This window comes from Phyllobates terribilis, unplaced genomic scaffold, assembly GCF_046119375.1.
Source record: "Phyllobates terribilis strain yellow unplaced genomic scaffold, ASM4611937v1 Scaffold_5__5_contigs__length_657084704, whole genome shotgun sequence".
NCBI classification, from domain to species: Eukaryota; Metazoa; Chordata; class Amphibia; order Anura; family Dendrobatidae; genus Phyllobates; species Phyllobates terribilis.
In genome coordinates this window covers 429,385,468-429,402,248 of record NW_027362765.1, presented here as the reverse complement: position 1 = coordinate 429,402,248, position 16,781 = coordinate 429,385,468, and the positions used below count along the sequence as shown (strand labels likewise).

Here is a 16,781-nt window from a genome sequence, read left to right as displayed (position 1 = left end):
ACACCTGCCTGACTACAGGCTTAATGGAAAAATGCACTTTCAGTTCTGGGCAAGCAAGATATTGGGCAATAGTAGGCACAATTCATCTTGGGAAGTGAAGGAAAGAAGGTTAGTTCCAGCTCCTAGAGTGCTGGCAGAATGCTAATAAAGAGAAAATGCTAACTTAAAACTACTGTATAGCAAATGACAGAGCATGAAAAATAGTAGCAAGAATGTGCAAGAAATTGTTTCAAGAGACATTGGTGAAGAAATGATCTTAGCTCATGGAACTAAAAGAATTTTGTTGGACATTGTCTTGACGCATCAACGCCTCATTGGACACTAGTTACCTTTCTTAGCCCCAACATCATTTTCCTGTAGCTTCTTCTGTTCTTCTAAAGCCTTCATCTTTTCATCATACACATCAGCTTGTGATTTCCATTGAACTCTGTTATATTGAAGTCCGTCAAACATGGGTGTAATTTCTTTATGAAACCGTGAAAATTCCTAGAAGCGGTAATTAAACACAAAGACTTATCAGCTCAATTCACATAAGGTCAACATTATAATGCCCCTTCAATATCATATTAGGGAGGACTGTTCTCTCACACTGGACACTACAGAAAATGCACAAAAAATACAAATATCACAGCATTTCCTCCATTTAACGCTCTTTTTTTCCTTTGATCGTAGTTTGTCTTCTCTTGCTATAAGAGCCAAGAAATATATAATGAAATCTCTGTGATTCTGGAGATCAGCCATGTTCCTCATATCATATGTCTGGCTGTAAGATAACTGTCTGCAGCAGGAGCCCCCACCCCCCTCTGCCCTGTCTGCAGTTGAGCAAAATATTTTGACCCCCTTGGTCAAAAGGACTTTGCTGTGTCCACCCACCTGCCAAAGATGACACCCCATCATAAGTTAATCAGGTCTGACAGGCACCAACATGGACCCATGCTATAAGAAATCCTGCACAAATGTATGGCTTTTGTTACAAATGAAAGACAAGACCCAGATGTGAGCAGAGCTGTAGACGTGCAAAATAAAAATACTTTTTCAGATTACACATAAAATCAAAGAAAAAAATATCGATATGAAGCCAGGTAAATTAAAGCTTCAACTTAATAATATGGGGTTTATTAAAGTTAAATTAATGTATTTTGGGTTAAAAATAATTTTTATAAGTGGGTTTCATTAATAATTTTGCACCGTTTGCCTTCTATTTCCTCTGTATTGTGCTATCTATTACTGACTGAAGAATGAGTTAACTGAGAATTCGTCAGAGAGCTTGCATTCTGACGGGAATGTTTGTAACTGTTTTATCTCTCATTTTCTGAGCTCTTTTCGGCTGATTTATGACCATAGACCCCATCAAAGTTGAATGTGTAGGGAAACTGCATATACATGGAATTTAGGTAAAAAAAAAAGTGGGGTAAGTATTAATCTGATAACTTTATAATCAATTCTGAAAAATAATCTGCAGAAATTTGGGTAAAACAAAATGTATACTAGTTTACGAACCTTAAAATGTGTCAACATGCTATATACATAAGGTGTAAGACATCATATATAGGGATATTTACCTTTAGGGACTATTATTATTACTAATATTTAGTTGCTACATAAAATACTGCCTTTTCAAGCAGAACCAATTTGGGTAATGGAAGAGGTAAGACGGGGAAAATCAAAACCCCCATGGGTGCTCTCGCTGGCAGACTTCATTCTCCATTTACATTGCTTGTAGACAAGAGAGGGACTATTAGCTTAATGGGTCATGCACTAGGACTTGGTGAAAGGGAGCGCTGCTAGGGCCGGGGGCAATGAAAATGTGCTGCAGTGGCTACTTGAGGAAGGGGCAATTGCTGCAGTGGGCTCTGCTGTGACTATTGGGTGAAGCCCAGCTCCCACTACTAGAGGAACACGAGACCCACAACTGTGAGTAATTGGGGAAGGCTCTGCTGTGACTATTGGGTGAAGTCCAGCTCCCACTACTAGAGGAACACGAGACCCACAACTGTGAGTAATTGGGGAAGGCTCTGCTGTGACTATTGGGTGAAGCCCAGCTCCCACTACTAGAGGAACACGAGACCCACAACTGTGAGTAATAGGGGAAGGCTCTGCTGTGACTATTGGGTGAAGCCCAGCTCCCACTACTAGAGGAAGATGAGATCCACAACTGTGAGTAATAGGGGAAGGCTCTGCTATGACTATTGTGTGAAGCCCAGCTCCCATTACTAGAGGAAGATGTGACTCACAACTGTGAGTAATAGGGGAAGGCTCTGCTGTGACTATTGGGTGAAGCCCAGCTCCCACTACTAGAGGAAGATGAGACTCACAACTGTGAGTAATAGGGGAAGGCTCTGCTATGACTATTGTGTGAAGCCTGGCTCCCATTACTAGAGGAAGATGTGACTCACAACTGTGAGTAATAGGGGAAGGCTCTGCTATGACTATTGTGTGAAGCCCAGCTCCCACTACTAGAGGAAGATGAGACCCACAACTGTGAGTAATAGGGGAAGGCTCTGCTATGACTATTGTGTGAAGCCCAGCTCCCATTACTAGAGGAAGATGTGACTCACAACTGTGAGTAATAGGGGAAGGCTCTGCTATGACTATTGTGTGAAGCCCAGCTCCCACTACTAGAGGAAGATGAGACCCACAACTGTGAGTAATAGGGGAAGGCTCTGCTATGACTATTGTGTGAAGCCCAGCTCCCATTACTAGAGGAAGATGTGACTCACAACTGTGAGTAATAGGGGAAGGCTCTGCTATGACTATTGTGTGAAGCCCAGCTCCCACTACTAGAGGAAGATGTGACTCACAACTGTGAGTAATAGGGGAAGGCTCTGCTATGACTATTGTGTGAAGCCCAGCTCCCATTACTAGAGGAAGATGTGACTCACAACTGTGAGTAATAGGGGAAGGCTCTGCTTTGACTATTGGGTGAAGCCCGGCTCCCATTACGAGAGGAAGATGAGACCCACAACTGTGAGTAATAGTGGAAGGCTCTGCTGTGACTATTGGGTGAAGCCTGGCTCCCACTCCTAGAGGAAGATGAGACCCACAACTGTGAGTAATAGGGGAAGGCTCTGCTGTGACTTGGGTGAAGCCCAGCTCCCACTACTAGAGGAAGATGAGACTCACAACTGTGAGTAATAGTGGAAGGCTCTGCTGTGACTATTGGGTGAAGCCCAGGTCCCACTCCTAGAGGAAGATGAGACTCACAACTGCGAGTAATAGGGGAAGGCTCTGCTGTGACTATTGGGTGAAGCCCGGCTCCCGCTACTAGAGGAAGAAGAGACTCACAGCTGTGAGTAATAGGGGAAGGCTCTGCTGTGACTATTGGGTGACGACAGGTGATTATTGATGTGACCACTGGAGGGGGTAGTGGAGCACTGGGAAAGGTGGCACCGTGCTGACTACTGGTGGAAGTCTATGGAAGGGTCTGCTGCAACTATTGATGAAGGGCAAGGGAGGTGCTGCTATGTATATTGATGAATTGGACTTGCACTGGAGTTAGTTAAAAGGGGGCTCCGCTATACTGAGACGTGCGAGGGAATGGTTTGATCACCACCAGGTGGCACTAGATTGACTACAAGTAGTGAGGTGGCAACACAGCTGTGACTGCTGAAAGTGAGAGCAGAGCATGGCATTGACTATTGGGACAGAGAGGGGCACATGACTATACAACTACTGCACAGGAACTGCTATAACCTAAATATTACAGACAGTTCTAAAATGTAAATGTAGAAGAGAAGTAAGACCGCACCAAGCTGTGTAATATATAGACTATATATAAAAATGTTTTAAGAACTAAAGGAGGAGGCAATAATGCTGAAAACTGAGGCTGGGCTTATTTGTACGCTGTTGAGAAAAGCAAAAGAGAAAACATGTTATCGGAAACATACATGAGGTTTTATAAAATTGTATGCAATAATGGAAAAAATAGTCTTCCAATCTATTTTCAGTTAAAGGATTGTCTGGCCTTAGAGTACAAGTCTGCAGTCACTCTACATGACTGAAGACTTGTGAATCCTCGCAGCTTGCACAATACGTGCTATCAAGATTCTACGTTGTCAGCGCCGAGAGCAGTGGGCGCATGACCACAAGCATGTGATTTGCATACATGCGATCACGTATCGACTATACTTGCGAAGCTTCACTCCGTGCAAGTGAATTGATTGAGGCCGGAAACGTGTAGTCAGAATGTGGCCGGAAGTATCCAAATTGCATACTTGTGGTCACATGACCGCCCAGTCCCGGTCACAGCACCGGAGAATCCTGACAGCACACAGTGTGAGCGCTGTGAGGATTCAAAAGTCTGCAGTCACGGTGAGTGATGGCAGACCTGTACCCTAAGGACGGACAACCACTTTGAAGTTAATGAGGAGAAGCAAATCCAATGAGGGACATAAAGAGATAAAAAAAAAAATGAATGTAGGTGTTGCAGTTGGTCAGATTCGAACCCTAAATCTAATGCTGCAGGATAACAATGCTAATCACTGAGCTATTGTAAGGAGATGGACATATTGCTCTGTTCCCCCTTGAAGACATCAGTGCTGTGTACAATGTAAAATGTAATGTGTATAATGTCATGCGTTATTGTGAGAGTGATGTGTAATGTAAATTGTGATGTGTATTATAATGTTTTACACTGTACTGTGAGGAAGCTGAGTTCTGCCCAGCAACAGACAGTGAGTAGGGTAAGATAGAGTTAAGTGTTGGGACTAGCCCAGAGAGGGAGGGACTATGTAGCAAGACCAGAAAGGACTTCCTGGTAGTGAGTCAGACAGGGTTTAGCTTACAGCTAGAACAGACGTTTGGTCTGAGTGCTCAGCAAGGCCGCATTTAAAGTGTGTTCTGTGGCAAGAGAGAAAGGAGATAGCGTGATCCTGAGGAACAGACCGAGACAGAGAGAGAGTTACAGAGACGCAGAGAGAAGGACAGTGCCAGATCAGAGGAATGATCAGAGAGCAGAGTGACCAAGTGAGATGGGTCCAGGGAAGGTACACCTGCATGTCCACACACCCAGCCAGGACCCCCACCATCATGTAACATGCCGGGGCACAAGATATGAGTACCTCACCCACGTCTCCCGCCCCACGCCACTTTACGCTACAATCATTCACGATTCACAGTCTCAGGTTATTTTCAGAAAGATTTCCATTAATTTAGGCCGATTTCACACATCCGTTAAACATGGACCGTGCTTGCATCACAATACTGGGCTAACTGCCTATGCACCTATGAGACCATTAGCTCACATTAGGAGACCCGGCATTTGGGCTGGATATTGCGTCCCTGTTTCAAGGATGCGTGAATTTGGCCTAAACCCATTCTGTGGACTACTTACCTTATACACGAATGTACATACAAAGTCAATGAAACCAACTTGAAGCTTCGGAAGCTCCTCCCCTTTGTTTCTGTCCATCATTGGCTATAAGAATAAATAGATCAATTCTGTAGTAAAATAGACATTAAAACATGCATTCCACCCTACTAGGAACCATTCTACTGTACTGTGATACTATGGGGAAGATTCACTGAGTGTGCCAAAAAATGTTGTACATGTCTTCTACCAAATTTATTACCGTATGTCTTAGACACTTACTAACGAGAGCGTGGCTCAACAAGAAAGAACCCTAACTTTACACGTGATGCTGTAAACCCAAAAATGGCTATAATTCTAATTAAAAAAATAAGCCAACTAAAGGGTGATGTAAAAAGTTACCCCAGACTGCGTGACAAACTGATCATACAGCCTGAGCTACAGTGATAAATTTGGTGCATTTTGAGATTACACTGTCTAAAGGCAGAATTTGATAAAAGAAAAATAAAATAAAAAGTCATAAAACCAGTTGTAAAATAAGGAATGAAAAATAAAATCTATGTAGTACAGAAATATGTAATATCAAATAACGTGGAAAGTATAAGCAGTGACAACATGATAGGATTGTAATAATAATTCATCTTACGATAGGCTGCTGCTGAAGAACCGTTCTCTCCAGGTCTCCTTGTTCCCAAAATTCATTAGCAACCATAAGGGCAACCTAGATGCAAATAAATCCACTATAATTCACTACATGATTGAAATGCGATTTCATTAATCAAAAAACTGTGATAGGTATTTTTGAGTAAATTGTTTTATACATTAGGTCAACTTGTACTCAAGTTTCCTTGAAGCATGGCGTCCCATTAATTAATGTTAACTGAACCCATCGACCATCTAATGTGTAGCCTCCCAATTCTCCGGTCACTGGTGATTGAGGAAGGATTGGGCTTCAGTTTCAATGCCGATTCATTTCTACTCCCAGGAAAAAACTGAATTTTCTGGCAGCAGCTTACTCTCCTATACCCATTGGCTCTGGCCAAGCTAATTGTATGGGGGCATCAGGAGAGATGGCATTAAGCCAAACAAACATTGGTCTTTCGAGGCCACCAATATCACTGCAGATGAACAATTCACTTTCGTAAGGACCAATTGAGCTTATGATGGGTTCCCCAAGAGGAATATAGAAAACTCATCATCATAGTTTTCACTTAGTGCTCCATGTCGTTTAAACACAATCTCATGCATAAGTTGAGGATCTTCCCAAGATCAAAGGAACTAAAATTTAACTGGAAAGGTAAAAATGGGACAAAAATACCTTTTTTTTTATGGTCAGATATATCTAACTTGATTTTAAAATTCTGGGGAAACCTCTCCAAATTCTGGGTAGGAAAGTGCCTACCTTTCTACCCTTTTTTTTAAGTTTTTGCCCACATTTAGAATAATAATGATAATATCGGAACCCTTCCAAGCACTGTCTATGTGACATCTGGACCATGGATGGTTTTCACATCTTGAACAGCATGAGTTCCAAAGAATTTAGTTTTTGTTTTGTTCTGGGGTTTTTTTTTTTGCCTTTAGCAAAGAAATTCTTTGGAAGCTTGAGGACAAATCAGGAAGTCTTAGACTATTAGAGTAATTGAACTAAAAAGCGTAGAAACAGTTGATTGCGTTGCAAAATTAACTGCAAAACAAAGGACAAATAAAACAGTGATGTTGTGGTCTTATTTCTCTAGATACCTACTTGACTTTGTACTTCCCAGGGCTTTGTAATGGCAGACAAGTCACACCCTGTCATCATCATAGCCCTGTAGGGACATAATCACATTTTGTAAGCAAACTAAACCCAAAAACCAACAAATGTACATAAATGCACCTGGGACTTATTTAATAAGAAAGAAAAATTGATGTAATACTTCCAACTTGAAAAAAAAGAAAATGGATCTTTATTCACCCATTTCGGACGACTCTGTTCTGCTAACTGTAGACTTTCATAAATAGTCATTTACTAGATACAGTGCCTACAAGTAGTATTCAACCCCCTGCAGATTTAGCTGGTTGACACATGCGGAATTAACTTGGCATTGTGACATTTGTACTGTAGATCAGCCTGGAAGTGGGAAATGCACTGCAGCAAATTTTGTTTTTGTTTTTTTTTTGTTTTGTTTTTTAAAACGTAAAAAGTTAATTCAGAGTGTCATTTATTATTCAACCCCTCAAACCACAAGAATTCTGTTTGGTCCCCCTAAAGTATTAAGAAGTAGTTCAGGCACCAAGAATAATGAGCTTCACATGTGTGGATTAAAGATCTCTTTTGCCAGCCTTTTCTGACTATGTAAGACCCTCCCCAAACTTGTGAACAGCACTCAGACATGGTCAACATGGGAAAGACAAAGGAGCATTCCAAGGCCATCAGAGACAAGATCGTGGAGGGTCACAAGGCTGGCAAGGGGTACAAAACCCTTTCCAAGGAGTTGGGCCTACCTGTCTCCACTGTTGGGAGCATCATCCGTAAGTGGAAGGCTTATGGAACTACTGTTAGCCTTCCACGGCCAGGACAGCCTTTGAAAGTGTCCTCCCGTGCCGAGGCCAGGCTTGTCCGAAGAGTCAAGGCTATCCCAAGGACAACAAGGAAGGAGCTCCGGGAAGATCTCATGGCAGTGGGGACATTGGTTTCAGTCAATACCATAAGTAACGTACTCCACCGCAATGGTCTCCGTTCCAGACGAGCCCGTAAGGTACCTTTACTTTCAAAGCGTCATGTCAAGGCTCGTCTACAGTTTGCTCATGATCACTTGGAGGACTCTGAGACAGACTGGTTCAAGGTTCTATGGTCTGATGAGACCAAGATCGAGATCTTTGGTGCCAACCACACACGTGACGTTTGGAGACTGGATGGCACTGCATACGACCCCAAGAATACCATCCCTACAGTCAAGCATGGTGGTGGCAGCATCATGCTGTGGGGCTGTTTCTCTGCCAAGGGGCCTGGCCATCTGGTCCGCATCCATGGGAAGATGGATAGCACGGCCTACCTGGAGATTTTGGCCAAGAACCTCCGCTCCTCCATCAAGGATCTTAAGAGGGGTCATAATTTCATCTTCCAACAAGACAACGACCCAAAGCACACAGCCAAGAAAACCAAGACCTGGTTCAATAGGGAAAAAGTCAAGGTGTTGGAGTGGCCTAGTCAGTCTCCTGACCTTAACCCAATTGAAAACTTGTGGAAGGAGCTCAAGAATAAAGTCCACATGAGACACCCAAAGAACCTAGATAACTTGGAGAAGATCTGCATGGAGGAGTGGGCCAAGATAACTCCACAGACCTGTGCCGGCCTGATCAGGTCTTATAAAAGACGATTATTAGCTGTAATTGCAAACAAGGGTTATTCCACAAAATATTAAACATAGGGGTTGTATAATAATTGACCCACACTTTTATGTTTAAAATTTAATAAAATTCAACTGAGCAACATAACTTTTTGTTTTGTAAGATTTATGCTTCTGTTCATAAAACCTACTCTCGTTTGCAGTTTGAAGGCTCTAACTTATTTGCATCTTATCAAACCAGCTAAATCTGCAGGGGGTTGAATACTACTTGTAGGCACTGTATGTGGGGTAGCCCCTACCAGCTGCTTGTACTCCTACTAAAGTTGGTGCAAATCGATTCGCAAGACCCAGTCCATCGATGATGTTGGTCCAATACTAATCCTGGTAGCTGGCAAGGTCAACCAGCCAATCGTCTTATGTATATGGTGGTTTCCCATCAGAAAGAAGGGTCAAGAGTTTTGAATTCAAACACCCAATTATTTAATTCTCCTTGGACATAAGTTACCTCCGCCGTAGTCTGGCATTGGTGTACTGCTCCCTCACCATACTGAAGACATGCACACTCTGTTAATCTGAGTGTCTGGGGGATTTCGAGATAAAGCTGTTTGCAGAATGAGCTTTCCGATGTGCATGACCAGCTTTAGATGGAGTGTAATATCTATTCTTAACAACTATCAAAAGGCCGATGACAGTGAAGAGACATGTAGCAATATGAATCCTTAGGGTCTGGTGTAACTGGGTACATTAGCAGTGACACCCCCTTCTCACAGTGGACCAGCTTACACCAGATCCAGGTCATGGGCTTAGTAGTTTGAAAGCCTGATTAGTACAAGTTGAATCTCATTTGAAGGCACATTGCAACTTTACATTGGATGGCAAACACTCCTATACTTGCCAGAGCCTTCTGTTAGGCAGAATGTCCAAGAACCCTATTCTGGGTGAGCCACAAAGCTACCAAGCCCTAAAGGAAGTCCGGGTGGCATGTAAACGTTTGGGCACCCCTGGTCAAAATTACTGTTAAAGTTAAAGATGACACTTTTCTATTTTACTCAATATACAGGTGCATCTCACTAAATTAGAATATCATCAAAAAGTTATATAGTGGAGAGTCACAGGTGCATATACGTATAGGCTGCAAATGTCAAGGTTAATAATTGGTTGAATGCTGAAATACCTTGTAAATCATTGCATCATCCTGGGTTGCGCTTGGGTCCACGTGCTGATCTCGCCGCAAAAGTCTGTGATGGGAGCGTCCTCCCAAGAATCCCACTCGCCGAGCGTTTTCAGGCCTTTGTGGCCTACCCAAGATTCCGTAGCACTTTCAGCAGTGACGTCACACCAGCCACACGCCCCCCAGTGCGCGGCAGAAGCAAGCGGCGCAGTTTCTGGCCGGAGCACGCCGCGAGCTTAATGCCATGTTGCGTATATGCACCTGTGACTCTCCACTAGTACACCGGTACCATCAAGGGAGCAAGCCCTACTGCATTTATTTACTTTTCCTGCACATAATCCACTCTGTGCCAGGAGGGGTTCTTTGGTAGGGGCCTCATTGTTTACTTAGAGATATGCAGTTGCATTTCCCTTTACTAATGATCGCATTTATGGACAGTTAGTAAAATTTACAATCGACCTGAGTTTTTCCAATAGATACCTAGTACATCCCATAGCGCGGCAGTATACCTCATCAATATTGTTATTACTTTTGGCAGAGGGCCACACGGAGACTGCTTTACTACCAGCAGCTGCATATAATTCTAGTGTAGCGCGAGTGTGTGGAGATATATATTCCATCATCAAAAAGTTAATTTATTTCAGTTCTTCAATACAAAAAGTGAAACTTATATATTATATAGAGTCATTACAAACAGAGTGATCTATTTCAAGTGTTTATTTCTGTTAATGTTGATGATTATGGCTTACAGCCAATGAAAACACAAGTCATTATCTCAGTAAATTAGAATTCTTTATAACAACAGCTTGAAAAATGTTTTTAAAATCCGAAATGTTGTCCTTCTGAAATGTATGTTCAGTAAATGCCCTCAATACTTGGTCGGGGCTCCTTCTGCATCAATTACTGCATCAATGCGGCGTGGCATGGAGGCGATCAGCCTGTGGCACTGCTGAGGTGTTATGGAAGCCCAGGTTGCTTTGATAGCAGCCTTCAGCTCGTCTGCATTGTTGGGTCTGGTGTCTCTCATCTTCCTCTTGACAATACCCCATAGATTCTCTATAATAGATTCTCTATGGGGTTACGGTCAGGCGAGTTTGCTGGGGAATGAAGCACAGTGATACTGTTGTGTGTAAACCAGGTATTGGTACTTTTGGCAGTATGGACAGGTGCCAAGTCCTGCTGGAGAATGACATTTCCATTTCCAAAAAGCTTGTCGGCAGAGGGAAGCATGAAGTGTTCTAAAATTTCCTGGTAGACTGCTGCACTGATTTTGGTCTTGATAAAACACAGTGGACCTACACCAGCAGATGACATGGCTCCTAAACCATCACTGATTGTGGAAACTTCACACTAGACCTCAAGCAGCTTGGATTGTGGCCTCTCCACTCGTTCTTCAGACTCAAGTCAGCAGTCTTCCCCACGATTATGGAGCCTACTGAAACAGACTAAGGGACCTTTTTAAACGCTTAGGAAGCCTTTGCAGGTCTTTTTTGTTAATTATTTTAATTTACTGAGATAATGAGTTTTGTGTTTTCATTGGCTGTAAGCCATAATCATCAACATTAACAGAAATAAACACATGAAATAGATCACTCTGTTTGTAATGACTATATAATATGAGTTTCACTTTTTGTATTGAAGAACTGAAATAAATTAACTTTGTGATGATATTTTAATTTAGTGAGATGCACCTGTATACATATATTGTGGTAGATCAGCTCACTCGGCTGCACACGGAGGTAGACACAGAACACTGTCTCTTTAAATTTCTTGTTGATTTATTAAATGGCATAAACCAATATAAAGTTCATAAAAATAAACACGGCCCTTCTGGCATAATAGCAAAACAAAAGAAAATGTCGAGCATAGTCCTTGTACCTGCCAGGGTCCTGCCACTCAGAGTTAGCGAAGCACATGGTTCAGATTAGCACAAAATAACACAAGTACCTCTCTCTGGAGCTGGCCTCCAGATACTGAACAACACATTAGTGAAAAGGCTGTCTATTTATAGGCTAGACCACACCCTGGGGTGGATATATGGTGAATGACCTCCCACCCGCACTATGATCATTCACTAAAAAACAGCCCTTTTAAAATGGCGGTTTAACTTTCTCAGTGTGGCACCCTAGAGGGTCCGGTTGCCACAGTGGTATTGCCTCCCTTAAAAGAGGTAATGCCATGTCTGGAGGCAAGCAGGGGTTTCCTGGTCAGGAACACAATACAAGCAACCCTCCCCTTGGCATCTGGATCTGGAGGTGGGGTTAGTTTAGCTTAGTGCAGGGAGTTGAGTTTAGGACACTGAAGAGAGAGGAGCTAGGGACTGGAGCTGGAGATAGCTCGTCCTAGCTGGAGCACACAAAGAACCGGACACTGGAGTCCGAGGCTGTGGAGGATTCTAGACTCAGCAGCAGATACCGTAGGGCAGGAGATTGCGGGTCTCCTGGCCCCCATCAGATGCCCGGAGGCTCAGCAGCACCGAGGGACCAAGGAGGAGCGAGGCATCCACAAGGTCCGAGTTGCCAGCCATACGGGTGAGCACAGCACGTTACACTCAGGGACGTGAGCTACAACACAGCTACAAGCAGAATAGCCAAAGAGTATAGCAAGAATGGCAGGCCTACAACTCCACCTGCCCAGGAGGACTCTATGCTTGCTCCCAGACTGACCGGACTCTTATCACTAGCCAGTACTCCAGTCCAGGCCTGTTTAAAGTGTCACCAGTAAAGACCCTGGGACTGCACTGCACGGACTCTGTGGTTATTTCTGCACCGCGACACCCTGCACAACCACCATCATCCACACACACTGGCCTGAAGCTACACTCTTCCTGTGGGGAGTTATACCACCCTTGCTGCCAAACCATCAGCTTCAGAGGACTGTTCCGCAGCGGCGGCCTCATTAGCCGCACTTCACAGGTGGCGTAGTCGGACATTATAAACCTATACATAAATTACCCTTGGATTGACCGCCCTGGGTCACGGACCGGGTCACCGCCACAGTGACTACAACCCCCAGCATCTACCGGCCCGGCTCCGGGTACCCCACGGCCCAGGGGGCGTGTCATCAGCACATAACATGCTGGAGACGACTTCCTGGTTTCACATCACTAAAGCTAATAGCCTCAGTGAAATCTCACGTCCATCACTCTGTCAGTGACTTTGTCACTATACATATATATGTAATCTTTTACATTTTAAAAATTACAAAAAGGAAAATGTGCCGATGCAAAAGTTTGTGCAACCTGCATGGTTAGTGCCTAGTAGCACCGCCTTTTGAAAGTATCACAGCTTGTAAACACTTTTTGCATCCAGCCAAGAGTCTTTCAATTCTTGTTTGAGAGATGTTCATCCATTCTTCCTTGGAAAATTCTTCCACTTCTGTGAGAGTCCTGGGTCGTCTTGCATACACTGCTGTTTTGAGGTCTAGCCACAGATTTTCAATGATGTTCTGATCAGGGGACTGTGCGGGTCATTGTGAAACCTTCAGCTTGCGCCTTTTGAGGTAGTCTGTTGTGGATTTTGACATGTGTTTAGGATTAGTATCCATTAGTAAAAGCCATCTTCTTTTTAACTTCAGCTTTATTACAGATGGTGTTATGTTTGCATCAAGAATTTGTTGAAATTTCATTGAATCCATTCTTCCCTCTACCCGTGAAATGTTCCCAGTGTCATTGGCTGCAACACATCCTCAAAGCATGATTGATCCTCCCCCATGCTTAATGTTTGGCAAGATGAATCTGATCTTTTGCTGAAATTCTGTGCCCTTTTTTCTTCACGCATACTTTTGATCATTGTGGCCAAAGAGTTCTATTTTAACCTCATTGGTCCTTGGGACTTGTTTCCAAAAATGCATCAGGCTTGCTTTGATGTTGTTTTGCGTACTTCTGATGCTGAATTTTATGGTGAGGGCGCAGAAGAGGTTTTCTTCTGATGTCTCTTCCATGAAGGCCATATTTGTGCAAGTGTCGCTGAACAGTAGAATAATGTACCACAACTCCAGAGTCTGCTAAATCTTTCTGAAGGTCTTTTGCAGTCAAGCAGGGTTCTGATTTGCCTCTCCAGCAATCCTACAATCCTCATTGAAATTTTGCTTGATCTTTCAGACCTTATCTTGACCTTCACTGTTCCTGTTAACTGCCATTTCTTAATTACATTTTGAAAGAGCAACTTGAAAATGCTTTACTATCTTCTTAAAGCCTTCTCCTGCTTTGTGGGCCTCCACTATATTCACTTTCAGAGTGCTAGGCAGCTGTTTAGAAGAACCCATGGCTGCTGTTTTTTTGGCACAAAGTTATCTGAGCACATAAGTCTCCAAGGGTGCCCAAACTTTTGCATCTGCCCATTTTCCTTTTTGTAATTTTTAAAATGAAAAATGACTTTTTTGCATAAAATACAAAGGAAATGTGTCATTTTTAACTTTAGCCCTTTTAGAGATCATTTCACCTTCAACTTTCTTAACTATTCACAATAACAGTAATTTTGACCAGAGGTCCCCAAACTTTTACAAGCCACTGTATGTGTTAGGGCACAGACTGAGCTTGCTTTTATTGAGGGCAAATTACTGGTGCTTGACCCTAGCTGGGAAGGTCAAAAATATTGGGCTTATTTCTATTTTTGGAAGGATACATTTTTCACACATCAAGGACCCCTATAGTGAAGTGTTCAGTTGTCTTGGTACATTGGGAACCCTACAATAGTGAAACATGCGGTTCTCTTGGTTGAATGGGACCCTTATAGTGAAGTGTTCCGTCCTCTTGGTAACATGGGACCGCTGTAGTGAAGTATACGGTCCTCTTGGCAGAATGGGACCCCTATAGTGAAGTGTGCGGTGCTCTTGGTGGAATAACGTTGAAGAAGTATTAAGCATAAATGCCACCAGATCTGCAACAACTGTAATGTAATCTGACAATATCTTTAATTTTCAGTTGGTGATTTGGTCAGCTAGCTCTTTCATTTTGCTGCCGATCCATGGCCCCAATTATTATTGTAACTAACACCAAAGACACAATATTATGTATGATTCCAATCACTCACATGATTATTTCCTTTTTCGTTTGGTCAGTAATAATATATTTTATCCTTTCATCCTCGGTCTGCATTTGTTCCGTCGCGTCCACTATCTTCTGGAACATCGTCCTTTTCCTGTTCCAAAGGAGAATTAGAAGATGTCAATATATTCAGCTAATATCTCAATGCCAAAAAGAACAAGTTCACATGCAACAAGCACAATATTACTATGCTGGTGTCAACATCTCAACAGTATACAGTAGACGTCCATGTATCCTTTAAAGGGAACCTGATAGAGATCCACGGGCAGCATGTCTCAGCTGTCAAGTTCCCTTTAAAAAGTAACTGTTTTTTAAGTTTTTCTTAAATGAATAGTACTTGTGAAAATAAGAAACTTTGTAATATAGCTTACTAGAGAAATCTGTTTTTTTTCTCCTCCTGAACTGATCATTTATTCTCAAAATTCTCAATTTTCTGGCAAAATGTATCTTCAGTGAATAAATATTTTCCCATTTCTGAGATGGGAGAAGTCAGTTGGTGCTTATAAAGTTCTATGAAGACCTGTAATTGTGGTTTTATTGACAAATACTTCAAGTTTTTACTCTTCGTCACCAGGCAAAATTTTTAAAATCTGACCAGAGTCACATCATGTAGTAGTAATAACTCTGGAACACTTCAACATATCCCAGTGATTCTGAGATTTTTTTGTGTTACATTGTACTTTATGTTAGTGTTAAATTTAGGTCAATCTGCTTTGTGTTAATTTGTGAAAATATTGTAATTTTGAAAAATTGGCGATTTTTAAACCATCTATCTGTATATCCTTAAACCAGTTAGTCATGCTATACAAAATAATAAATAAATAACATTTCACATATGTCTACTTTACATCTGCATCATTTTTCAAAAGTCATTATTTTGTTAGGATGTTAGAGGGGTTAAAAGTTTAGCAGCAATTTCTAATTTTTTTAAGAAATCTACAAAAAGCTGTTTTTTTTAGGGACCTATTCAGATTTAAATGGACTTTCTGGAGTCTATATATTAGGAACTCCCCAAAAGTGATACCATTTTAAAAATCACACCCATCAAGTACTTCAAAACTGCTGTCAGGAAATTTTTTAACCCTTCAGGTACTACACAGGAATTAATGCAAATTCGAAGGAAAAAAATTCTCATTTTTGTTCTAAAATGTTGCTTAGCCCCAATTTTTCACTTTTACAAGGAATAGCCCAAGAAAAAGGACCCCAAAATTTCTTACCTAGTTTCTTATGAGCGCGCTGATACCCCACATGTGGCCAGAAACCTCTGTCTGGACAAATGGCAGGGCTCGGAAGGGAAGGAGCACGATTTGAGTTTTGGAACACAAATTTGGCTGAAATAGATTGCGGGCGCCATGTCGCATTTGCTGGGAACCTAAGGTGCCCAAACAGCAGAAAACCCCCACAAGTGACCCCATTTTGGAAACTACACCCCTCAAGGATTTTATCCAGGGGTATAGTGAGCATTTTGAACTCAAACGTACTACACAAAAGTTGAAAACATTAGCTCGTCATATCGAAAATTTTCATTTTTTTCACAAAAATGTTGCCTTAACCTCGATTTTTTCTCTTTTTCAAGAGGTAACATGAAAAATCGGATCACAAAGTTTGTTACCCACTTTTTTCTGAGCATGGTACTACCCTACATGTAGTCAAAAATTTCTGCTTGGACACACGCCAGGGCTCGGAATGTAAGAAGCGACATTTGGTATCGAGAATGTAAATTTGGCTGGAATAGATTGCAGACACCATGTATTATTTACAGAGCCCCTGAGGTAGCAAAACAGCAGAAACCCCCACAAGTGACCCCATTTTGGAAACTAGACCCATTAAGGAATTCATCTAGGGGGTGTCTGAGCTTGTTGAACCCGTAGGTACTTCACAGAACTTTTTAAAATGTGGATGTGAAAACAAAAATTACGGTGTTTC

At 42.2% G+C, this 16,781-nt stretch overlaps 1 protein-coding gene across 1 annotated transcript in view; it reads right to left on the bottom strand.

The window, feature by feature from the left end:
• The window catches only part of PDE6C (phosphodiesterase 6C), an 86,741-nt gene that overhangs the window by 8,448 nt on the left and 61,512 nt on the right, over positions 1–16,781 (bottom strand). The window contains exons 17-21 of the mRNA XM_073681362.1: positions 14,842–14,949; positions 7,053–7,116; positions 5,955–6,029; positions 5,333–5,416; positions 330–486 (exon numbers count right to left, since the gene is read on the bottom strand). Of these exons, the coding sequence (XP_073537463.1) occupies positions 330–486; positions 5,333–5,416; positions 5,955–6,029; positions 7,053–7,116; positions 14,842–14,949 (488 nt within the window). The remainder of the gene's footprint in view (positions 1–329; positions 487–5,332; positions 5,417–5,954; positions 6,030–7,052; positions 7,117–14,841; positions 14,950–16,781) is intronic.